The following is a 26,186-nucleotide window of genomic DNA, read 5'->3' on the forward strand; positions in this document are numbered from 1 at the left end:
TTCCATCTGAGCAATTACAGCAGAATAAAGTGTAATTAAGCCATACCAGCTAGAGAAAAGTACATCCATGTGGCAGTTACACAGTGAGTCTCTTGAATGAAATCCGGTAATCAAGGCAGGAATCTCTAGATTTAAAAATGCACATTTTTATATGCTGAGAAGAAAAGCAATAATTTCATGTTATTTTTCTTCTGCATACCTGCATTTCTTTTGCAGGTCTACAAAACATGTAACAAGTAAATTAACTCAGGGAAAGAGGACATAAATGTTCAGGAAAATTTTCAAGTTAACCTTTCACAATTAATGTATTTTAACTGAAGGTCAGTAAGTTTTGTCTTAAGAAAAAAAATAGTCTTAAAAGCGAACTTAAGGCAGAATCCTTAGCCAGTCTTTTCTGACTTTGTTTAAAGTAGGGAGCTTCTGAGGGAGCTTCTCTGGGGGAAAAACTTGAACATAGCCTTAAAACTTTAGTTATTTTCTGAAAAGAACTGTCTGAGAATTTGGATCTTGATGTTTTAAACTTTGAGAAAGTTTATGTGATTCTCAAGTCTGAAGAAATCTTGGTGCATAAGTTAATGGCAAGTATTTTCTAAATGCCAGCACGGCAGTATTAATCTTGTGTCTGCAAATCAAGCTGTGTTTTGTTTTGTTCAGTGTTGTCAGAAGCAAAGACAGCTGGATTTTGAATTTGTCCAGCAGTGATAATGTATGAAGCAGCTTAAAAGGCAGCTTTCCCCCTTGCCACTGTGCTGGCCTCATTAACAGTTGTAGTCTTGCACAATTTCTCAGTTGGCTGAGTGTAAAGTACCTTTGGAGGAGGAGACAGTGGCCCCATCCATGCTGGGTTTATGAGGTAATTTGAAACTGATTTCAGGCATAGTTAGCTCAGGATACTTTTGTGCTACCATTGCTAAGCTATGGTGGTAAGAAAACAGTGTAATAGACTGCAGTGACAGGTAATGCAGAATTACCTTCACAGCCTTGATTAGTAAATCATTCCCAAAGCTCTTGGAGACATGATGTAACTTACACAAGCACTGGGGCAGGATGTTAAGATGGCACCCTTCTATAGCCATAATTTCCTCTTGAACCTCACCCTGTTCCTCTGCAGCACGGGTAGGAATTGTCATAGGAGACAATGGGATGTGTTGCTGAAGGAAGGATTCCAACTTTGAACTGAGTCATTGGTATGTTAATTACTTGCATGAGGACAGGGCAGGATTTGGATCACACAGTGACAAGCACTGATTTACCAGGGGAAAGGGTGGTGCTAAGCCAGCCCACAAAGCAAATGAAGAAAGCTGGAGCGAAGCCCTGGTCCTGCACCACAGAATGATGCTCTTTGGTATTCTTGGCTAAGCAGGGGGAACAGGGTAAAATCTGGATTATCCTGTTGAAAAACAGGATTCTGTGTCTATCCTTAACTACTGGCTGCTCACAGGTATTTTATGAGAATAAGTTAATATCTGCAAAATGATTTGTGATCTTCAGATGCAGGGTTCCTGCAGTTGTGACATAGGAGGATTCAGGAGACAGTGGAAGTAATTACAAGAAAGGCCATTTTTGGGTAGAAGTTAAGCAGCAATGTTTCTTAGTGTTGTTTTTATCCCAAATGATATCAAAATGGTTTTCCCTTATGAGCTGGCTATTTACTCCTGAAAGAATGGAATCCATTTAATTTACAGTCACTCAGGTAAAAACTAGAAATTTAGTCTCCACCTGATCTCTGGCCCCTCTAGAGTATCTCTGGGAAGAGAAGGACATTCAGAAAGTAGTTTATTTCCTCTGCATTAGACAATCCTGTTGTGATCCAGCGCTCCCTATTTTATTCCATCAAAGGGCCTAGACAGCTTACTTAAACTAGACACCTAGCCTTTAGATGGGTACAGACAGATAAAAAGGGTGTTACTCACAAAAAGTAACTCTGATTTTGATGTTCCAGAAGTGCCAAACCTTCCTGTAAAGCAAATTGTAGGACAGGGCTTACATCCCAGCATCTAGATGACGGTTAGATGTTTACCATAATTTCTCAGTTTTGCTAACTTATGCAGACAAAAAGTTGGTAATGAATGCCTTTTGAGTGAACAGTTTGAATCCAATTCAGAATATTTTCTTACAACAGTTTTGCCATCTGATATATCTTTGTTGTAATCTTTTAAATTCTTTTTACTCCCCCAAAATAAGGTAACTTGTATTGGAACAGTTGTATTCACCCCAATGAGCAAAGCAGTGTCAGCTTTGTAGGCAAGAGTAGGATGTTTCCCATAAGGTTACAGCTGGAGTCTGATGGATCATAGACATCTTTGTATTACCACTACCTGTGCAATGGGTAACAATGGTTGAAATTCTGGGCCCACTGCAAAATCAGCTAGAAATTTACCATAACAAATTCAATTTGCAGAATTTTGCAAGAGCCCTGCTTTGATATTGATATCCTGCCTTGGCTCCATATTTTTTAGGATAACGACATTCATTAGCAAAAAAGAACAAAAATAAGAAGAGATAGGCATGCATGTATTGTAATGGACTGTAATTTAAGAAACACTGCACTTGCCAGAGGCAGTTACTGGGATATAGAAATCTAACAGCATTATCAGAAGTAAGCCAATGGCTTTGTTCAGGTTCCCCTTAACACTGTTTCACAAACAGAAGGTGCAGTTTGTTATCCTCAATTTCTTCTCTCTCTCTCTCTTTTTTCTTTTTTTTTGTGAATTTTTTGTCTTATCTTTTTATCAGGCTTGGAAATCTCGTGGGATGGAGACAGTTTTGTGGAAGTCATGGCTGCACCTCATCTGAAAGGCAAACTCTGTGGTTTGTGTGGCAATTACAATGGGCACAAGCGAGACGACCTGATTGGAGGGGATGGGAATTTTAAGTTTGATGTGGACGACTTCGCGGAATCCTGGCGCGTGGAGTCCAACGAGTTCTGCAGCCGCCCGCAGAGGAAACCCCTGCCCGAGCTGTGCCACGGGACAGTCAGGGTGAAACTCCGAGCTCATCGGGAATGCCAGAAGCTCAAAGCCTGGGAGTTCCAGAGCTGTCATTCAACAGTGGATTATACCACCTTTTACCGGTAAGTGTGGCTTGCTGTGGAGGGAGGTACTAAGTGACTGCGTGATGAGGAAAACCAGGTAGGAGTTTCAGTAGCACTCGAACACATGTTGAGATATGTTTGCTAAGAATTAATATAAAGCTTATATTATGGGAGGTTTTCTGAGTCCAGAACCAGAACATGGTCCTGAGCAAATAGAGCTGAGCAGCCAACAGTGAGAAAGGAAGGCAGGCTTGTGATAACCTAGAGAAAAAGTACTTTTGGAGACTGAAGAAAGAGGGGGAAGAGACTTCAAAACATTTTTCTGATTTCAAACTCAGTTGTAAAATTGAGGCTGACTTCAATTGCTATTGCTTTTGGTCCACAGAAATGTGTCTTCCCAGAAACATTTTGAAAATTACTTTATTAAAGCAAGGATATTAAATATGTCTAATGCCTCTTGGATGGTGTGGTTTGTGGGTTGAGAGTTTGAAAGGGGACCGTTAACAAAAAATTTCATGCATGGCCTGTCCTGCCCTGGGAGAAAAGAAAGACAGATGAGGATCTAGAATCCTTGTCTGAGTGAATTATTATAGATTTTTCAAATCTTTAAAATGGTTTAAATCTATGCCACAAAGACATATTTTCTGTTCTTTAATTAGCATAAGTCTATTTTCCCCTCACTCAGTAAATACAATAGTCTAGTCTTTGGATTGTCTGACATAAAAGGTAAGAGCAAGCTGAGTCAGAGTTGTATGGCTGTGGATGAAGCTGCCTGATCTCTGTGCTCCCAGCTTTCCCCACTTGTTCACATTCTGTATTTGATTTACTAGGAAAAGCTTTCTAGAATGACTCGATTTCCCTTATGAATTGCCTTTCCTCTTTTTTTATAATGAGACAGAAAGACGTTTATCTAATCCAGCAGAACACATCTGAGACTGGGAAATGCTAGAAGAAGACATACAGCTTGGCTTGTAGTCTGTGTGCCTCTGCACTTATTTTGCTATGGTGTGTCTCTGTGCTAGGAGCCTGGCAGAGAGTAAAGATTATATTGTGCACAGGTTATGATACTTTATCTTTTCCAATGGCTGAAGGCACAACAGAGAGCACTAGAGAAGCTAACACACACACTGTTTCTGTTGAATGCCTTTCAGCAACATTCCCATCTCACTTCCATCGTCCTTTAAAGGTAAGTGGTGACAATGCAAATGGAAAACAGGTGCAGAGAGATTTGTTTAATTTTGCAGTGGATTTTTTGTTCCTTTTTTAAAGTAGCTCATGATTAATTTAGTGCAATACACTTCCTGACACCAGAGCAGAAAGTGATTTATATTTTGGCTACAACAGTCAAAAAAATTCTACATGCTTGCACTCAAGGATTACCATAGAGCTTTTCTGTTCCTTTAAGATGATATCTAATGTTTGTCCTGGAAAGGCAATGAAATCAAGGAAGTACTTAATTTGTGTCCTTTTGTAGAAAAGCGTATTTTTCCCTCAGGAAATGTTACATTGAAATGACCACCATATTTTGTCAGAAGTAGCTGTTGTTTCCATTTCGATGTTGCTAGCTCTTAAAATGCTCAGCTTCCAACACATACTGATAAAGTTGTAGCAAGGAATTTTGTCAATGACCATGGCCATTTTTTGTACCAGGAAGTGTCCACAAGGAGGTAATGATTTTGGGACACACATTCAAGAAAGATTTGCATTTTTCATTAATTCTGTTGAAATAACTCATTACTGGTGATGTGCTTTTGCAGGAGATTTAGATTTCCATTGAAAGAAATTGGAATTAACATAGTTTTTAACTGAGGGTTTTTTTGGAAATGCATATGTAGCCAATGTTCTCTAATTTCAGGGTAAGTTCAACTAAAATTTTTAAAATTCTGCTTTTTTAACTCTGAGCAGGCTCTTAGCTGTAAGAAAAGGGAGGCAGCAGAATGATAGGGTTAGATTCTTTTTTTTTTTCTCCCAATATCCTCATTGAATTGAATAGCTTCTCAGTTTTTACCCTCCAACATAATTATGGAATTTTTTCCTTTTGAAATACTATATTTTCAAGAGTTAACCTTTCTTTGTCCTTTTTGCCTGTGTTACTGACATTGCTTCATTTTCATTTTGGTGCTCCGGTAGTGACCTGCTAGTAATAAAAATTCTCAGAAATAGAAATAAACTCAGCAGGAACATTAGGAATTAGGGTGTGTTTTCTCCAAATACCAAAAAAGGCAGCGAACAATGCATTGCAAACTTTTGTTTGACATTGTGTTACTGAGGAGATTTGTGTGAAGATATCTCAAATTCATTTAAGTCTCATTCTTTGTACAGCTGTAGTTTCTCCTTTTGTTAACCATCCAAAAAACATACAGTGTGATTGTCATGGCTGTTAAGTGAAAAGGATATAGCTCATGTTTTAGAGAGTAGAGATCTAGCTGCATGTTGACTCCTGTGCTTGACCTTGAGAGATCTTGACACCTTAGGTTTTGCACCTTGCCCTTAACACTTTTTTTGTGACGTGACTTTGGTGACTTGTGTTTCCCTGCAAAGTGTATGGCAGAAGAAAGTAAAATGTAAGCATGTGAGAAGGGATTTTGAAATAGTTCTGACTGCAGACTAACAAAATTTTACACCACTGTTTAAGCTCTTTGTTTTGTAACTAAACACATTTTATGTTTTTTTAATTGTGGTTTGCTTTGTTTAGTTTGGGGCTAGTATTTTTTGTTTGTCTTTAATGCATTTCTAGTTGTTCAATACTCATGTGTAATACTCTAAAAATAACCCTTTGGGTTCAACTTTTTGGAGGCAAGTTCATTAAGCAGGGAAACTATTTTGAATTTCTAGGAGATTTTGGTAAATCCTGTGTGAAGAAGAGATTAGCAGTTAGTATCATCACTATTGCCACTTATCTATTTTGGTATTTCATTATGGCTAACCTTCCTAGGGTGGTCCTTGAAAAAAAAATAAGGTAAAAGAAAGTTACCAAGGTTACTCAGTATCAAGTTGTAGGCTAGATATTTAAACCATGTATGCAATAAAGCTGTCACTCAAACTCCTGAAACTGCTCTTGAGTATAAGCAGAACTAAAAATAGGTGATACTATCACAATATCTTTTGTTGTTGTTAACAGAAAAAGCTTTATCACATTATTGGGAAATAGTATGGTACCATTTAAGTTCGTGGATTTGGGGATCTTGGGGAGCTTGGAAAAGAAGAAGAGGACTTCCTGTTCTCACCAAACCCTACCCCATGGCTGATCTCATTGTGCATCTTTGAACTGTGCTGTAGCAGGGGCCTGCAGGTGACCCCAGCAGGTGAGGCCAGGGAGCAATGTGATCATGCAGGGCTGGTCACCAGTGTGACCCCATGCCTGCTGTGCTTGGTCATGACTGACACCCCTCAGGAGCCTCCTTGAGAGGAGCAGGCAGCCCCTACCCCAGATCTAGGGGCTGCAGTGAGGGAGCCACAGCAATGCTGCTTTATGCAGGGAGATAAGTGGCTGCAGGAGACACTGCAGAGGAAGACACAGGACTCACATTCCCTGAACACCTGCCTTCATTGGCATCCATGGCTGTCTAGTAGCTTGGTGGGGTCTTTTTCTTTTAAGCAGTTGCATCAACAGATTTGGAACATGACATCAACATGATATCAGTGTATCACCCATCTCTAATACACCTACACAGCAGCTGAGCTCATAAATTACTAATTAGACAGTGCTTGAGTCTCTCACTACTGCCACAACTTTTGAAAAAATTCAGTATCTTGGTTTTGCTGTGCAGTAGATTTCTCTATTTCACATTGGAAAATTTGTGTCAAAACTCTTAAGAGAAGTCTTTTTATGATTATTACTCTTCCCATTATTAATATACATTTTTGCTATTGTTATTATTATATTTCACCAGAGAATAGCACTCTGAGTAATTGCTTACTCTTTTTCTCTTTTGTAATTGTCCTAGGATGTGTTTTTCTCTTAAACACTTTAATCATCAGTATTTTAGGGCAAGCAATAACTAACATACTAATAGCATCATTTGTTTGAATCTGTTAATCATATGCATTCAATAATTGCAAATCTACTTCATTGCAATTCTTGACTTAAATGTTCCTTGTGATGTGATGACATTACTTCATCTATAGTTCTGGGTTAATCAATTAATGAATTTCTGTCTCAGTTAGCCTATTAACTTCATTCAGTTAACTGCTGCAGTCTTGGAGTTTTTCTAAAAATTTCCACTTAACTAGAGAAAATATTACTGCTTGGAGTTGAGGCAAAATTTGCAACATTGTGTAGCCTGTTAGATCTCTGTTATTAAGATTGGCAGTGATGCCATAAAATGACTGCAGAGAACATGTGAGCATTGCGAAGATATTTATGAACTGTTTGAAAGATGGGGACCAAAGCTTTGTGGCTTTGAAGCAAAAGGTTTGAAGGTCTTTTTCCCTGTTAACAATGATGTCCTACAGCTGTAAAATTCATGTGGTTGTGCCCCTATGTTCACTCAACAGGATGGTACAAAAGGAATGTATGCTGAAGAATGACTTAAGAAAATCCTGTTTCAAGAGTTCAAGGAGTGGATGGAGCTGAGATCTCTGAAACCCTCAGTTTACTGCCAAGGTGCAAATTGAAAAGATTCTGGCTATGGATTAGGGCACAGCAGTTGCTCTGGCTCCTCTGTGGTGTAAATGCAGGGCAGCTGTAGCTCTTAGTGCTCACCAGGGTGACTCCTGTCCTGGCTCCTGCCCCTGAACCAGCCTCCACATGTGTCTTTCCACCCACACCAGGGCAGAGCTGGCCTGTGTCCCCCTTTAAGACAAAGCCAGTTGTGTTGGCTCAAGAAAGCGACTGATGGCATGAAACTGTGACTGGTCCTCTTACAGACCTGGCACAGAGCAGGGGTTGGCTCTTGCTTCTGCTGGCCCTTGTGCAGAGGAATGGATGTTTCTGTGCCTGTCAGACTATCTGCCTGAAGCTGGCCCTGAGTCTGGGCACTAGCAGCAGTGTAACCACAACAGAGAGGAGCTCAGGATGAAACAATTTATTCAGCTTCTTGGGCAAATTGTCATAGAGCAGCTGCATGGCCCAGGGAACTTCTGGTTAGAAAGGAATTTTAACATATTTGAAACAATTATGGTTTCTTTTTTTATTTTTAAGCAAATCTGCTTGAGGATGTGAGTTTTCTATGAATCACAGAATCAAAAAATGAGTAAGGTTGGAGGGGACAAGAGTGGGGTCATCTGGTCCAATCTCCCTGCTCAAGCGGGATCATCCTAGTGTATATGGCACAAAATTGTGTCCAAAGGGTTCTTGAATATGTCCAGTGAAACAGACTCTGTAACCTCGCTGGGCAATCTGTTCCAGTGCTCAGTCACCTGCACAGCAAAATTCTTCCTCATGTTCAGGTGGAACTTCCTGTCCATCAGTTTCTGCCCACTGCCTCTTTTCTTATTGACTTGCACCACCAAGAAGAACCTGGAAACATCCTCTTGGCACCCCACTTTTAGATATTTATACACATTAGTGATGGTCCCTTTCAGTTGTCTCAAGGCTGAACAGGCCCAACTCCCTCATAAAAAAAGACACTCCAGTTCCCCAGTCCTTGTTGCCAGAGCTGGACACGGCACTCCAGATGTAGCCTCACCAGGGCTCAGTAGAAGGCAGGATCACCTCCCTTGACCTGCTGGTAGTGTTCTTCCTGATGCACCTCAGGACACCACTGGCCACAAGGGCAAACTGCCAGGTCCTTCTTTGCAGAGCTGCTTCCCAGCAGTTTGGCCCCCAGCCTGTGCTGGTGCATGCGGCTGTTCCTCTCCAGGCACAGGACCCTGCATTTGCCTTTGTTGAACTTGAGACACTTCCTCTCTGCCCATCTCTCCAAGCTGTTGAGGTCCTTTCAAAGGGCTGCACAGCAATCTGGTAGTAGATGCATAGGCACTGGGAGAGCCAGTGTGTCCCCAACCCTTGCAAGAGCTCTGGTGCTTGGGATTCAGTTCTTCACACCTATCTGTCTGGGCTCCTTACTGCCCTTCCTTTATGCCTCTATATGAATTGACATTATCCCCCAAACCACTCAATGCCAACTTGTGCATTTTGTGTAAGGCTGTGATGAGCTGCTTGAAAAACAGGTAAGAGGCACTATGACTTAGATTGTTGGTGACTGACAGTGCCAACAGTGAGAGAAAATGGACTTTGTTGTGTCCAGTGCATTTTGGGATTTCTAGGAGCAAGCATCAAACTGTCCTGTCTATATGCTAATGGTAAGGAGTACTGCAAAACTACTGCATAGATGTAAAATCATCACTCTCTTAAGCCCCTTCCTTGAAGTATTTTTCATCTGATATAGCCAAGAGTGAGTGAGTTTAAGCTGCCTGAAAAATACTGTTTAGATGTAAAGACTAGAAGTTTGGATTGGGACAAATGGGTTGAGTGGTCAGAAAAGATAAATCTAAAGCCAAGCTGAGCTCAATTATCTGCAGATCATGATTCCTCTTCATCTTTCCCCAGACCCCTGACCCTAGTGGGGTATTTTTCATGTAACCAAGTCCCATCCACTTGTGTCTGTTTAGAAAAGTACCTCAGGAATTTGGGGCTAGAAAACATTCTTCTCTTTGTATCAGTGGTTATTACAGCTGTAAAACATCGAAGCAGTGCCAGAGGATTCACAGATGTCTCCTTTCCTGTTGAGGTATTAGGATTCAGTGGGGGGAAGGGATTAAGGTGAGAGGGCTCCAAAATCTGACAAAACAGTGGTGTTGGATAGACACCATTCACCTGGGACTGTCCATAGCTTGCTTCCAGCCAAGGAGAGCATGCTTCCCCTTGTACTTCCCTATATGGAAAGGTAATTTTTTTTTTAAACAAGGAGAGATCTGTTACAGGAAAACCAGATGAAGCAGCATACTACTATGTGATTAAACCCCTACAAGTTTCCTTTCCTTCAAAGGATGGCATTTCTGGAATGTATTTGTTTTGCTTACATAATTACACGATCGCAACCCTACCTGTCCTTTTACACTGAATGAAATGTTATTTCCTACTTCTTGCAAGTGCATTATGAGGCTTCATTTCTCACTTTTCCAGGAAAGAACTTCCTTTGTCATTATAATGAATGGAGGTATATAGAGAATTATGATGAAAACCTGCTTCTGCCTAGTAAAACTTCATTTCTTTCTGGTTTATTACCAGGCTCAATGAAATTCAAGTCAGGTGTTTCATAACCGATTGCTGTCTTCCTCATTGTCCATTGTCTGACAGATGTGAGACTCTGTATGTGAAACTGTAAGGTCAGTTGGACTGAGACAGAAATGATCCTGAAGGATGGTAGGTACTATGGAGTAGGGAGGAGGTGGGGAGACATCTAACAGAAAAGCAGGGTGTGCCCAATACCCTTATCATTTATCAATATGGACTGCATTCTTGGAGCGTGTTGTTCCTGGATGACTTTTAATAGAGGTTTAGTAGTTTGGTGTTGTGTTTTTTTTCTACAGTGCCTTGATGTCATGAGGTACAATTTTGATTCATTGAAGTCAATAGGAATTTTGCTGTATTTGGGTGACAAGTTTTCATCATTATGAATTCTCCTGTCTCAGGAAGCCATATTACAGTAATCTTTGTATCAGTTAGTAATCCTTGTTTTGTCTTCCCACCATTTGCTGTACCACAGATAATTTCAGAAAGCTTCAGCTAGTTGTCTCATTAGCCTTCTTTACTGGGGTACACAAAAAAAACCACATTCAAATCTGGACACCCATATCCTGTTTGCTGGTCTCTTTTTTCCTAGGGGAAAACTAAAGGGTGACTTTCCAAGGCAAAAAAAACCTAATTTGTCTGGACACAGGCAACTGAGAGGTTTGTTCTGTGTTTTGCTGACTAGAATTCACTTGTTGTTCTTTTTTCTTTTCTGTAAGGAACTTGTAGAAAAAACCTGCATTGATAGGTGTGCTGTCTCTCACATTTTTCAAAGCTTGTTGGATAGGCTTTAAAACATGCTCTAGGAATAATTTCTTTAATCTAGAGTTCACCATCATAAATATTACAGCTACAGTATTCAAATGCCACTATTTCACAGTGGGCATGAACATGCTGTAGGACTGCCATGGTGAAATACAAGCACATCCTTGTTGCAGACACTAATAAATAGTTTTTGAAAGAGCCCTTTTCTATTCTGGAAAGCACCACTGATGTTTCAGTATTATAATAAAATGCACAATGTTTAAAAAGAGGAGAGAAGGTGTGGAGAGGAACTGTTAGAAAAGCAGAGGGATAGCCTCCCTTGTAGAAATATTTTAAAAAGATACTGCCTGCCAGTTGGTACAACTTAATCCATTGCCGAAGAAAAAATACCTGCTGCTCTGGAGTATTTCTTTTTAGCTGCAAAAAGAAATCCTATTTTTGGAGACATGCTATTTGGAAAAGTTTTAAGCATCGTCAGGGGAAACCACCATGTCTCTATCAGGTACCACAGATTTTTAACCACAGCTACTACAAAATCCAAGATCTCTGTTCGATCTCATTTTAATTAACCTCTACGACAAGTTCTCAGCAGGGCTTTCTTTGCAAATTTGTTTTAATTTTAGCTTTTTATGTTTTAAGCTTTATTGCAGTATTGACTGTAAATAAAATGCAGAGATGCTTAGCTGATGGAAATATGACTATTTCTGTATTATAATTATTTCTGTACATAAATAATTCAAGAAACCAACCCATCAGATCTCATATTCTGCCTTAAGGAGAGGTCAGTAAGTGTTGCAAGGAAGAAGAAACCCACCCATATGATGGCTGGCCAACTGTACCATGTCATAAATGGGGGAGAAATCCTTTCAGACCCTGAGATGATCAGTTTACATCTCCATAACATGACATTTTAATTACCTTTCCTTTAGCATGCATAACTGCAAAGCTACTATATTTCAGTTCCTATTTTAAGCCACCTGCAGTATATCCTGCCTAATTAGACACAGATCAAAGATGAGCAAGGGTGTTTGTAAGCAGGCAAATGAGATGAATTTGTGGGAAATGTTTTAAAAATAAGCTTAACCTAATCCTCCTGTTATTCTTATGAGTTCATTTATGTTTCTGGCAGGATAACCAGACAAAGCAGGACGTGAGCTGTGACCACTACAAAAAAAATTCTGTAGAAAGCTTGCCTTAGGAAGGTTTTGACAGCTCCAATGAGCTTATCAAGCTTGCTCTCCCTGTATTTTGGAGAGCTGACTTGCTGCACATGAGGGGTCCATTCTAGAGATATTTTATGGGTTAGATTTAACTAAAAGCTTTCTTGTGGGTGTTTTTAATAGTTGCAGATTTTTCTTTCAGCTTTGCTGTCTTGTTTTCTCAATCTCACAGGGCATCCAAAAAGTCTGGGATGTTCCCAGGCTTTGAGATCTCTGTGGACCTCTGCATTATGTCAGCTTTTAAGTAGCTGTCTGTAGTATAAAGCAGCAATCCAGGGTATAGGCAAATCTCCTTCTTTCCTGTCTGTCCCCATAAGGGCTTGCTGTGCTGAGAGGTGTGTGAAGATCCTACACTCCACATTTGCTCTCTCAAGTGTACAAACCACTAGTGTGTAAAGCAATTATCTTCTAATTATTCAAGTCTCATTTTTCTGTCGTTCTTCACAGCACATGAAGGAGCGATAGGACTTGTGATTTACACAGTGCCTCAAACAAACACAGCAAAATCCATTTTAGGGTCCTCTCCCTTTGCTATTCAACCTGCAAAATGTTTGCACCCTGGCAGCGAAGCTCTGAGAGTAAGAGCAGATTGAGCACCAGGTGCCAGCGGTGAGATGAGAGACAGATGCAGCCCTTGATTAACTGTGAGCACACAGGTCCTACGTATGTGGCAGGGCAAGTTCTGGTGAGGACTTGGGACATGACATCAAAAGGAGGTCCTGACCCACTGTGGCAAGTTTTAGCACCTAAGGATTGTTGCACCCTCAGGCATTGCAGCACCAAAGCAAAGAGCAGACTTTGGGAGCAGGCAAGAATGGTGTCACTGGTATTTCTCTGTATTTATTCATCTTAAAAGTTTCCCACTACAAGTCCCTAATCTTGGGTAATGTGTGGGTGAATGTGTTGGGTTCACCCACTGTTAAACTATTGAGATACCCATTGCAAACACACGTGTGGCTGTGCTCCCATAATTAACTCTCTGTGGTGGATTCATCAGAGCAGACACAGACTTTGCCAGTGTCATCCTGGGGCAGGGATAGAACTAAAATGCCACTGCATCCAAAATACACTGTGAAAAGTACCTTCCTCACCCAAAGGGAGCAGTAGGGTTATATTTTAACCCAAAAGAGAGGGATGTGCATATATGAGAGCAGGTGCTGTGAGTTCACCTCTTCATCATGATAGACAGAGGATGAGAGTGTTAAAGTCTCTCTCTGACTCCTCCACTTAAGCCAGTTGAAATTAAAATTGTTGGTGAATGTGCTGGGAATGCTGAAGGGAGTGGAGCCATATGTTTTCTTGCATTCTGGGGTATTCCTACAACTAACATTCTGTTTACATAATATTTCTGAAACATAAAAGCTAAAATAAATCTAGCATGTGAAAATTAATAACAAGTAATTTCTCTTATGATAACTCAGAGGAAGCTGTTGTAAGTGTTAAGGTATTCAGACAGCTGATTTTTGTACATCAGCTCTCAAATGAGGTATGTAGTTTACAGAGAGTGAGTGCTTAAGGTTATGTAGTCTACGAGTACATGAAGTAAGAACTTGTTGAGAATGGTGGATACCATGGCAGCAAAGAAAAAGATTACAAAGTTCATTTCCTAAGTGCTCCTTCTTAGCACTTTACATTTTCAAATCACAGTGTAAACATTTAATTCTCACTGTACCGTGGTTTGAAGTTGTTGAAATGAAGAAAGACTTCTTTGCTGTGCAGGAAGCCAAGAGCAGAGTTGAGATTGAAACATGAAAATGCCTGGTTCCTGGCCTCAAGCTCAAGTCCTTCTGATGGGATTTAAGTGGTTTCATATGTACAAAAAGTGTATTATCTTATTCTTGTCAAAGCAAAAATTCTCAAACTTTCAGAAAAAAGCATTGCTAGTTTTTTTAATACACTAAATCTTCTCTGCTCCTTTAAGGCCCAGTAGAGATGACAACCTCATTAATATTCCATTTAGCAATGTGTCTTTGGCAAGTAAGAACCTTAAAATAAGTCAAAATCTAGTAAAGAATTGAGGCTTGGTCTATAAAAGACTTGCAGTTGGAGCAGGAGGAGACAATATGCAAGAAAACCCCCACTGAACTTTGTGTTCAGATATCAAAGATTTGGCTGAGGTTTGAAAACCCATTTTTGTTGTTTCTGCTCATCAGTCTGTCTACATGGTTTTTCTCTGTTATGTTAATTTTTCATCCCATTGTTCATGAAAAAGAATTTCTATACTCCTTGGAGTATGGCAAGGTGATGACATAGATTATAGATATCCTTGTTGTCCTCAAAGGATGATGTAAACTTTTAGTAATTTTAGGATTTGCTGTGGTTATAGAAAACATTGTCAAAAACATCTTATGGACAGGTTGGCATGAAGGAATACCCTTCCTGGCCTGTGTCTGAAGGCAAAGACTATTTGCTGACAGTATAAAGATTACCAATATATCACTAGAAAGGGTTGAATGTTGTTTGGTAATCAGAGAAGAACTTAAATAGATTGCACAAAAAAGTGCCCATTTTATCTTCCATTGAGCTTGTTAATATGATCTCAGGTTCTGTATGTTAATTAGGCTGTGTTTTGTCAATATCTGAAAAATGTAGTTCCCACTATTTGCATCAGAGTTCCTCACTTTACAGAAGGCCCAAATCTTCATGTTACCATTAGCAGTAAAGATCTGACTTCAAAATATCCACTAGCCCAAAATCAAAATACACTACACCGGCATTTCAGCCCATTTGTAAGGGATATTTGGTTCGTATTCCATCTCTCCTTTAACTCAACTGCTCTGATTTCCAGATCATTTGTCTCTTTGGTTAGTTTGATCTCTACAGTCATTTCAAACTGGTATCCATCGATACCCTGCAGATTCAGAGCGCCACTAACAGGCATCTGTGAGCTGTGTACTGTGCACAGCTGGGTGAGATCACACCAAACACAGTGGCAGAGAGACACCAAAGGAACAAATTTCTCTGGCAGGGTGTACTCTCAGGAGCCTGTGCTTTCTCCCAAGATGTCTAGACTGCTGCCTTGACATAATCTATTCCATAGCCATAGTCCATATTATGTGGTAGCCAGTGATATCCCTGGCCAGGATTCCCATCTGGCTTTTGAGGCAAGGAATTCACACTGCATGGTTCTTTTTATCAGTTGCATGCAAACTGTGCACTGTAGCCCCAAGAATTTTCTTTACCTGCATCCTTTATTTCTCTTTGTCTCTCACTGCTGTTCATATTTCTTTACAAATGATAAAGAAACACTTTTTAGTTATGGACTACCGCAGGGATTTTTGTCAACTTTCTCCATCTATAGAAATTATAATTTTATATGGGCGGAGGATATTTAACTGTGGCACTGGAGGTAATAACATAAAAAGATGCTATTTATCTCCTTCACTGTCCTTGCAACAGATGGGGGCTACATTCAAAACCATGCCAGGGTTTAAAATGAAAATGCTCAGAGAATTGTTGGTGAAATATGTTTTAGTTCCATAACTGTGATGGGAATGATCGACAGTGGTCTGTGCAGAATGTTTAAAAGCTTTTCCATATGACTAGGAAGTCAAGAGTTGATAAATTTCCTCAGTGTTTATAATTAAAACCCAGAAGATATTAAACATTTACTGGTTTCTATATTGTGGTCAATATTAAGAATTATTGACTTGAGGACAATATTGACTGGGGGGGGAAAACTAGGCCTGATTTTTCTCTTAAGACCTACTAAATCTGGATGGTGACTGAAAGCAGAAGGTTGCATGGTTTACACATCCAATAGCAACTTGTTTCAAGGATAAGAACTTCTTTGTCTTTCTGAAAGTTTCCGAAGTTTTTTTTAATGTTTTTTTACAATGCTTTAGGAAAACTGGCATTGCAGTAATGCTTTTAGGAGCCTTTTATTTGTGAAAATGCCCCTTTGACATACAGTTGTCGGAGTAATGTGGAGTGCATGAAAATGCTGGATTGACAGCCTGAGGGAGGGAGTTTTGTGTGTTGGGTTGGTAGAGTGTTGTGTGGGTGCAGTATGAACAAGAGCAACAGGAGTTTCTTGTGGTCTCTTACTGTTATGTTTCCAGCTCAGGGTCTGACAGCACAGCTTGCTGAAGTCCACAGAATCATCCCTGTGTCTATCCAGTCCTTGACTGTCTCTGAATTACTGCAAACAAATGATAACTTTTGTGACATGAACTACTCCTTCCTGAGAAGCATGAAAATGCACCTGGACTCATTCCAGGTCACCACTACTTATGCTTTTGTGTTAAAAGTTTTAGAATTTGAAAACATCAGATGCCTGAGAGTTTGAGCCAGGAAAGTCAGAGATCAGAGACTGATCTCATAAACCAACTTATTACGTGACTATCACTCCTACATACACAACATATGTATTTTTGCGTGCTCCTAACTGTTGCCTGAATTTTATGCATTGCTAAAGATCTGAACACAGAAATTAATCTCTTGCAGATGCTGACTTGTGGCTGGCAGCATCCTTCATTTTCAGGCTTAAGGTACTAATAAAATGCTTAAGTCTGCTTTCCATTCAGATGTGAGAAATTCATCCAGATTGACATGAACCAAGTCTTTGATTCATTTTTGTTGGTGGCGAGAGTGGACCTAGCTCATGTCTCGGGGTTCTAGACAGGATGGTATTTCATGAAGTAGCCCAATAACCTACTCAACAGTTAGATCCAGCTAAGTAATTTATCCAGCAGCTTTTGCCACCTCCCTTCCTGGGCAGTTTGGAGCCCATCAAATTACATGTTCAGACTGAATTCAGGCTTCTTGGTGGCTCAGCAAAAGAATTTCTTATGAGCTGAGTGTGAAATGACCAAGAGAGGATTACTGTGCTTATGTGCAGTAGGAACATAAACAAATTTTTAATATTGAGTGTCAGCTGCAAGAAAACCAGTTTTATCTTAAGGTTAGTTGTATATCTGAAAACTGGCAGACGTAGGGATTGATTTTCAAGGCTTGTATTGGCGTTGTCTTCCTCTCCTGCAGTGTCCACTGTCTGCTTTGAATGGAAAAGTGACGCCTTACTTATCCTAGGAAAACGCATTATGTTCAGGTAGCTAGTGTTTCTGGAAAACAGTTTTAACTTCTTACAGAGTTTACTTGAAACCAGTTGCCTCAATGTTAAAAAATTTTAGTGCTCTTTTTTGTAAATATGAATGCTGTCTTTCTGTGCAGTAATCCAAATGAAAGTGTTAAAGAATATATATTCCTTTTTTTTTTTGGTTGACCCTTTGTTTTCCCCTGTTTTAGTACAGGTGTGACAGTGATGGAGGAACATGTTTACAGGTCTGTGGGCTGCTGGAAAAAGGGTCCCTCCCAGGGCTGTTCACAAAGTGAATCATTAGCCTGACTGTAACAATAAATATCATGACAGAGAACATGGAAGGATTTATCCGAAGGTCACATTCACCCAGAAGGTTTCTCTTCTGAAAGAAGCTTGCAGCTGTGTTAAGATTAAAGAGTGTCAGAGAACCATAATGTGTGTGATTTTTTCACTCTGAGTAAAATATGAGCTGTTTGTCCAACAGCCCCAGATGAGGGATTCTAGTGTCAGACTGCCTAGGGGCTGTCATATATATTTCCAATGGGTTTTCAGTGTTCAGGAATAATCTCCTCTTTGATCCATTTATCTGATACATCCTAAACTCTTGTGATGCCCAGGAGGAGAGCTTTGTCCTGCTATTCTGACTACTTTAATAGTTACTCAGAAAAGGGAAGTGTAGTGGCAGCAACTCGGACAAATAATGGAGGACTAAGATATGTCCCAGAAATGGAAGTAGTCCAAATGAATCACTCACCTTCTTATTTGAATATGCTGGTGGGCCAGGCTGTGATGTGATAAGCATTTTATCTGCAGCAACAGGCAGCTGCTTGGGTGTCTCATCACTGGTGGGCTTCAGTGTAAACCCTTGTGTGGATTTTTATGCATGCGTGGAAGGATGCAGTCATGTAGTTCAGCATGTGGCAACACTGCTATGGTTAATCTTGTTAACCTGCTTCTTCTTACATTGATAACATTTAAAAGTCAGGAGTGGTGTCATGAGTTTAATACTGATTTAGAAGCAAGAGTTTTGCCTTTAGTGCCATACGGTGCCCTGTAGCCCACTGTTGCTTGAAGTCTCTCTTTGGTGTATTCTTAGGAGATTACATCGGTTTTCTCCTCCACTGCCTACAGTGAGCCTGGCTCTCTGATCTCAGGCAGGACACCTTGAGCTTTCAGAATCACTCTCAGCAGTGGCAGTCATCAGTAGATGCTGTGGAAAAACAGTCGTGGCACAGAGGGATATGGAGTGTTGCTGTACTGAATGTTCCTTGTTCCAAGTAATTGTGGTTTTTGTTGCATCTGTGGACAGTAAACAAATTAATCTTCTGACATGTTGCAGAAAACACCAGAGAAAAACCATGAGAAAGTTTTATATAATTTTAATAGTGCTTTGTAATTTCCTACCCACAAGTAATTTAATTTTTTCATCAGAGGACTCGGCATTGGAAGTGCACATGTGGTGAACATGAAGGAGAGAAGATCTGCTGGTCCTTCTTCCTGGGTTTCCATTGTGATTTGATTTTTCTGAAAACACTTAAGTGGCATTCTCTTTACTTGTATTTTATAGAAGCTTTAAGTGAACACCTCGTGAGAAGTGGACCCTACTAAGGACTGCACAGCAGGTTATAGGCAAATATTTCAACAGCCTGGCAAGAACACTTTCACAGCCATTTAGCAGGTTTGGTATTTACAAGTGGGATTAGAAGTGACCTTGATTGACAGCTCTCCCAGCAGTGTAGCCATGCTGGTTGTTTGGATCATCTCTGAACCTGCTTTCTGACTCTGACTCCACATGGTTCTTATGTTGGCTTGATCTAGGGAATCGCATAAATTATTGTGGATTGTTGTAAGAGATGGGTTTCCATGTATGATAGCTTTTAAATATGAAAAGTTGCCATGAAACACAACTTGAGGAAAGAGAAAAACACCTGGGGCTGAACTGGTGTCATGTTTCTGTTTTACTTCCGAAAAACCTAAAATTATATTCCAATTGCACAAGATAAAGTACCTTAAATTAGTTGTCTTAGCTTGAGCAGAGCTCCTGGAGGACCTTAATCAAAGCAAAGCACTCAACTTTTGACAAGAAACCCAGAGCTTTTTGTTGTTTGAGGGTTTTTTTTCACTTGTTTAATACAAAGGTGATTCAATCCTAGGGGAGAGCAGTCACTGTAATGAAATATTTCTCTGTGTTATAATGCTATTAAGTAAAAAACCTGTAAGTGGTACAGTGGTACTCTCAGCTGTAGCCTAGTTAGACACAGGAAAATACCAGAGTCCCATTGTACAGAAGTGATCCCTTTTCTTCAGGTGGTCTTGGTCTTTCATTTTGAATCTCCAAAGCTTTTTAGTAAGCGTAATTTTTTTTAAAACCTTCAAGAGGTGGCTGGTGTTTTGGAGGCGAGTGAATGGGAGGCATGAGGCTTGGCCCCAGCTCTGTCCTGTGTCACATCTGAACCAACCAGGAATGCATCACTCAAAGTCTCAATATCTGAGTATGTGTCTTGTTTTCAAAAGACAGCTGTCTGCTAAAGAAGGCAGGAGCCTCCCCTGAAATGGAAAATGTAAACCCCCTCCCTCCGAATTGCTATAAATTTTAAATTAAGGGGCTCTCGGGCAAAAATATGGGAGCAGGAATAACAGTTCTTTATTAGGGAAGAAAATAAAAAGATAAAATAAATAATGCAGTAAACTAAAACAGCACTAACAGAGTCAGAATACAACCTGACATCCTGTGGGTCAGGGTGCTGGTAGCAGTCCAGTTGGAATTGTGGCTGCAGTCCTCCTGGAGTGTCAGGTGTGGTTCTGCTGGAGCAGGGATCCTGTAGAAGGGTGTAGTTTTCCTCTGAAGATCCAGTGGAAGAGGCAGCTGTTCCTCTGGGAAATCCAGTGGAGAATCTGTGCTGGTGTTCCAGAAGCTCAAGATTACATCCAGGTAGGAATGCTTGGCTCCTCCCTCTGGGCAAAGCATCTCACAATGGGATGCTGTAGTTCTTATCAGTCACGCAGTGACATTCAGTAGCCTGTTATCAGCAGATCTCTCCCCGGAGGGAGGAGCGGTTGTGAAAGGGATGAGGAAAACTGCCCTCTTAACAGAAGACAACTGCCATACAGATGGCAAATAGAATACAATTCGCTTGGCAATCCAGGACAGTATGCAAGATAAAGCCTCCATAATCAGAGAGAATTGGTTGTCAGGTGCTATGGTGGAGTCTCCTCTGACCTTTCGGTGCAGGTGGCTTATCAGCTGCGCAGAATGTGGGCTGCCATTTAAGCCACTGCTCAACAGTGCAGAGTTTTGCAGATACACCCATTGCACCAGAGGCTGAAAATATGTGCCTGAACCACCTAGGCAACAAGTACTTCAAAATTTATTTTTATTCTCTTTTATAAACCCACTTCTCTTTCTCTGGTACTCTAGCTTTATTGATGAATGCTTGCAAAAGAAGAAGCATAATGAAGTGTCTCTTTAGAAAAAGATTTTGAAGCAGTGACCTTCTTCTGAACTTTATGTCACGGTTTCCATTTGCCGTCATGCTTGGTGCAGTTTGAAATTTCCTGGCATCTTATCCATTGGCTCAACACTGCAGTTTTCACTTTTTCTTCATTGCCCAGTTAGTGGGCAGTGACCAGGAATGTGCTTCTGGAGTGGCTTACTCTGCTGCGTTTAGGTCTCCAATGAAGCAACCCAACAGCTTTGTTAATGTCAGTGGGAGTGTAGCTGAAGAGTGTTTCATGGAAGAAAGTTGAAGAAGCAGACTATAAAGTTTAGATTTGCCTCCTTTTTCAGTTTGATGACTGGAGCGGAGAGGTTGGCACCAGATTTCAGAGTCATTGTGAACTGGAGGTAGGAGAGGAGTCCAGTGCTGAGGGCAGCAGCTGGCCGCTTGATCTAGCAAGTGAGAGGTATTTGCCACTTAGCTGATCTCTGGTGTCTGCATTTCCTGACTTGCATGCTGTGTGATTCCTGTGATGGCTGGAAACGGCAATAAAAGTGGATTTAGAATGAAAAGATTCCATTCTGGCATGTGGTCTTTTAGAGTGCCCTGGGTTTTCCTATGGAGATTTCTGGGAAAAGGGCTGCTCCAAGGGGCCAGAGGTGTTTACTTCATGTTGTAGGAATTTGCACTCCAACCAGAATATGAAGCTGTTGGAAGTTCCCTGGAGATAAGACCATGAGTGTGACTGACAATGTCAAGGGGATATCTATATGGAGAAATTTACTTTGACTGTTGCTGTTTAAGTGGATATTTTTACAGGGTCTGTCCCTTTGCAGGAGAGAACGTGCATAGAGCTGGGACTGCATATTGCCAGTTTCACTGGCTCCAGGGGTTACTCTCAGTACAAGCCTGTGGCAGGACAGTTTCTGCAGGTCTCTACCATCTTACATCAGCTGTAGGTCAGACCTTCATGGCACATTTTTCACCTGTCTTATTGCAGGTGAGATGATTTACTTGAGGCCACACCAGAAAATCACATGTCTATTTAAGATTAATAAGGAAGTGTTTTTTAAGCCTACCCTAGACTGCTGTGCTACTGCATGCAGTAGATCATAGGGTCTGTGAGTTCTGCAGCATAAAACAAGAGAGGTATTTTGATTGGTAATGCAATAATATTAACAATAATTATAAACAATTATAATGGGGAAGAATTATTGCTCTTAGCAAAGTTCTTGTATTTAGCCTTTAACCCGATATTTCCCTATTTTTTCTTATGAATGGAAAAACATCTCTGGGTCACTTTATTGCACAGAAAACAGGAAAAAGAAAATAAGTGCTGGTATTGTCATCATAGTTGATGAAATCTAGTCAATTTACAGATTTTTCACAAAGTTGGAAAAGTGGTGCTGTTTTATTTCAGATTCTAATATGTGATAGCACTTGCTGCTTCTGTTGTCAAGAGAAACTCTATGTTTTGAATGTCACCTCTCATGACCCTCTTTTTGACCTGGATAGCTCAGGGCTGATTAATCTAAAATGACACTGCCAAGACCTTGGGCCAGGGGAGTGTATGTCTGTAAAATCTGGTAAATACTAGACAAGTAATATGATTACAGTGATGAGGCAAGGGCATCTTCCACCTCTGTGCATATTCCCCATTGCTTTTGGAAGTCAGATGCAGCAGACTGTGTGCTGTGCTTTCCCCTGCAAAGGACTGGGATTTGGAAAGGCCAGTTAGCACATCTGCTGTGCTTCAGGCAGCATCAGAGGAAGCTCTAGGAAGCATGTGTACTCCAGAAATGTGATTTACGTTTCACTCTGTGGTCACAGAGTGTGATCTGTGCATTTTGTTCATCGGCATGAATGTGCTGGAAGGAGAAATAAAAAGTGAGAGAGAGGGTCTGATTCACTCAGATCGTCTGAGGCAAAGATTTGAAAGCAATGAAACACCTTGCAAGACATAGCAATGGGAAGATCAGAAGGTGGTGTCAGGGCCGGCTCTGCCATTCCCCCACTGCTGAAGACATGATTTGTGAGTATGTGAGAGAAATCACTTCCCAAATTGTCACCATTCCTGTGCCTCCCCATGACTGGGTCCCAGAGGGGAAGGTGCAGGTTCGCTGGTTGGGTCTGCCCACTGCCATGAACTTGGAAAGAACAAACTTAAGACTTTGCATAATTTCCTTCTTGCATCCCACAGATGTGAGATCTGACTGTGAATGCACATAATTTAGCAACTGCCTCTGGTTTGAATTGAGCCTGGGGCTAAAAGCTGTTTGCATTCAGTGAGCGGTACGTAAATTAAATGAGATGCTGACTTCCCTCTGTTATTGGGCATTTATATAAATAATTAGCAACAAAGTGGTATCCTTAAAAGAAGCTATGTAAAGGGGCTGGAGTCTTTCCCCACCTGTACAGCTGGATCATTTTTAATACTGTGAAATACATTGCTTCCCTTCATTTCTTGTTAAATAGGAGATTTTAATGCTAGGGCTTTTATCTTGCCTGTGTTTTATAAGTGAAAAATGTAGGATTTTTCACAAGTTAAAAAGTTTAAAAGATGCACAAACTTAGCAGGAAACAGATGGAGGGAAATGGCATTTCAAGCTAGTCTGACTTTAAAAATATTTACTGTAATAGCACATGAATGAAGGTTTGAGGCTCCAGATTGCCCACTTACTTGTGTGTAAAATGAAATATGGAAACAAAACATGGAACAATGGCATGCTTCTGAGGCTTTATCTGCTGATCTCAAGCCTTCAGGGTTGCTTGCTATCATTGCAGCTTCTGGCTGGCATAAAACGCACCAAGTGGGTACAATGGCTATTACCCTCATGGAGTTCGTGGTGCAAAACCACAATGCTTTTTTGTGTGACCAGCTCCCTACTTGCCTTGCAATTTGCAGTCTGTGGAGCATGTCAGCAGTGTATTTCAAATTTCCTCAGCTTTTGGATTCAGTTTGAATGTAGAGAAGAGCACTTTCTTGAGAAGAGGAGGAGCCGTAGAAGCAGGGAGGGGATTGCAGGACTCCTTTATGTGGCATCACCATGAAAGCAGTTGAGTCAAGGCCTGACATTAGTTAACTATCAGACCACTGCAGCTCCCTGGTGAGTGTCCCAAAATGACTGGCTGCCTAGCTGGAAGATGCTTTGACCCTGGCTCTTTGGTGCTGCTTGGCCAAGCTGCTCCACAACTGGGCAGCAAGGGGCTGACCCCAGCCAGATGGTCCTGGGCTCCAGTGTCCCCACCAAGAGGTTCAACCTTGCTGTTTTTCACAGCTCTTCTTTTTCCTCTTGCTACCATATTGCTAAAACAACAGGGTTTCAAAACAGGGTTGAGAGAAGATGTGGTTTTCAAGTGATTTCTGAACATGGATACTAGCTCTGTGAAGGACCAGATGTAGAAGAGTTAGGGGAAACAGACTCATAAATTGTTGCTGTGGAGACTGTGATCACATGTGATATTATTCCACTGCTGAAAACAAATATAATGTATTGCTGCAGAGCCAGGTTTGGGGTTAGGAAATTTGGGTAGAGATGCTTGCCTGGGGCTCTCTGTGAATCTTCACTCTTTCTAGTGAAACTGAACTGATTTATGGTCATTTCTGGAAACTAGAAGTGACCCAGTGTGGATCCAGAGGCAAATGTTTTTAAAACTGAGTGTTCCATTGTGAGTATGTGGAGATATGCATATGGGGGATGGAGAATGACTTTAGTTTGTGACTAAGTTGGAACAGATGTCAGATCTGGGATTGGAGATTTCAGTTCTTCTCCTTGTCTTGTGGAAACAGTGCAGTCCTATAATTTCAAATGGTGAGTTGGAGATAGTGTGCAGCTTAGGTCTGAGCTTTTTTACCCTCTGAGCTCTGAGGCTTGTCTGAACTGGAAAGGAAAATACAATTCAAATGTTATGATCCTGAAAAACCCAAATAGGAATTGATGTTGGGAACAAGCATTGCTACTTCTATGAACAGGAACCCCCCACCTTACTACTGTCCTTCTAAATGGGTGAGACTGTGTGGGCAGCTTAGTATCATATATCAAAAAGTAGATGAACTGCTTATCCTCTGTGTGATAGAATTGAAAATGAAGGATTTTTTAAGACTTAATCCTTCTATTCACCATTTTGAAATATGGCTAAGGAAAATCCTGTGTGAGTCAAACAGACAAAACCAGCATACAAGAGAAAAACTAATGAATGTACATACTGAAAGGGAACATTTTATTCTCCCCAAGTAATACATGCCATTTTATGGTTTATTTGAAATGAAGTTGTCAGTCCTGGCGGGATCATGAGCTACTTGGCACATATGTTCAGTTGCATCCATAGAGAAAAGAAATAGCTCTTTCTGGAGAAAAGTCAGTTTGTGAGCATGAGAGAACTTTTTCAGAGCTGGTCATGCAGGATGAGACGTCAGAAGCAGGTGGTGCTGGCCAACCATACCTGGCATTACAGACAAACAGAATTTTACCCTGGGCTTCAACAGGCATGGAGTTATACCAAGACCAAGTGTTTCTGGAAAATGTTAACCATAAAAGAGCCTTCTTTTCTCAAGCCAGGCTGTGTCCTCCTATAACCAGCTTTTCAAGAGAAGGGAGAAGTTGGCCTGAGGTTAACCACCACATGCCCAGCTGAGACTAGCTCAGAGATGCTCAAAATATAATTGTAGAAATGCTTAAAATATAATCCTTATCCAAAACTAGGGATATTTGCCTAATATCCAAACAATTTCTTAGAAATACAATTAGTCATGTCTAAGTCCTAGCTAATATTATTATTTACTGTAACATCAAAAAGCCTTACTCATATGTTAAGATCCCAGGGTGCTAGTGTCAAGCATATATTAGAGTTTCCTTGCTGCCCTTGAAAAGTTTGTTTGTCTAGCTGTCAGGACAGCCTGTCTGGCATTGTCCTGCCAGTACTGAACTTCATTTAGTAAAGAAACGGCCTGCTTCACTGCCACAATTTCCCCATCAAAGCACTTCCTCCACTAACATTTCAACAGGATTAAAATGTGGGTGTATTAAGAAGCAGAAAGAGGGAATCATAATGGGGTGTCTGTAAGATTTCCTATCTTCATTGGATATGTGTCATGTTCCCCAGCTTTTCATTTTGTTCTTAAGAAACATAGTCAGATCTCACTAACTCAGCAGAGTCAGGTTAGAATGCTGCTTACATGGAGTACCCTGTGGGGTTGAAAGCACACACAGCAAGAAGTTTGTTATAGGACTTACTATATGGCATGCTGCCTTGGAAGGGAGATCTGTAATATAATCATCAAGATGCCTTATAAAAACAGATCTGAAGGAGTACAAAGGAAAGCTATTTGCAATGCACAGCAATACATTTTATTGAGTATACACAACCAAGAAAGGTATTTATCTGTGCTTCTGAGCACATCTGGAGACACCCCTACAAGTATACACCCGTGAAAGTTCTCTTTTTCCAATGAGAAATTAAGACCAAAACTAACCACATGTGAGCATAAAAATTAATGTGACAGTTTGCATTA

The 26,186-nt window shown here is 40.6% G+C and overlaps 1 protein-coding gene across 3 annotated transcripts in view; it reads left to right on the plus strand.

The window, feature by feature from the left end:
- BMPER (BMP binding endothelial regulator) overlaps positions 1-26,186 on the plus strand; it is a 149,053-nt gene that overhangs the window by 100,341 nt on the left and 22,526 nt on the right. For all 3 annotated transcript variants that reach the window (XM_074540317.1, XM_005485862.4, XM_074540326.1), the window contains one exon: positions 2,737-3,073. In XM_074540317.1, coding sequence (XP_074396418.1) covers positions 2,737-3,073 — 337 coding nt within the window. The remainder of the gene's footprint in view (positions 1-2,736; positions 3,074-26,186) is intronic.

This window comes from Zonotrichia albicollis, chromosome 1 (genome assembly GCF_047830755.1).
Source record: "Zonotrichia albicollis isolate bZonAlb1 chromosome 1, bZonAlb1.hap1, whole genome shotgun sequence".
NCBI lineage: Eukaryota > Metazoa > Chordata > Aves > Passeriformes > Passerellidae > Zonotrichia > Zonotrichia albicollis.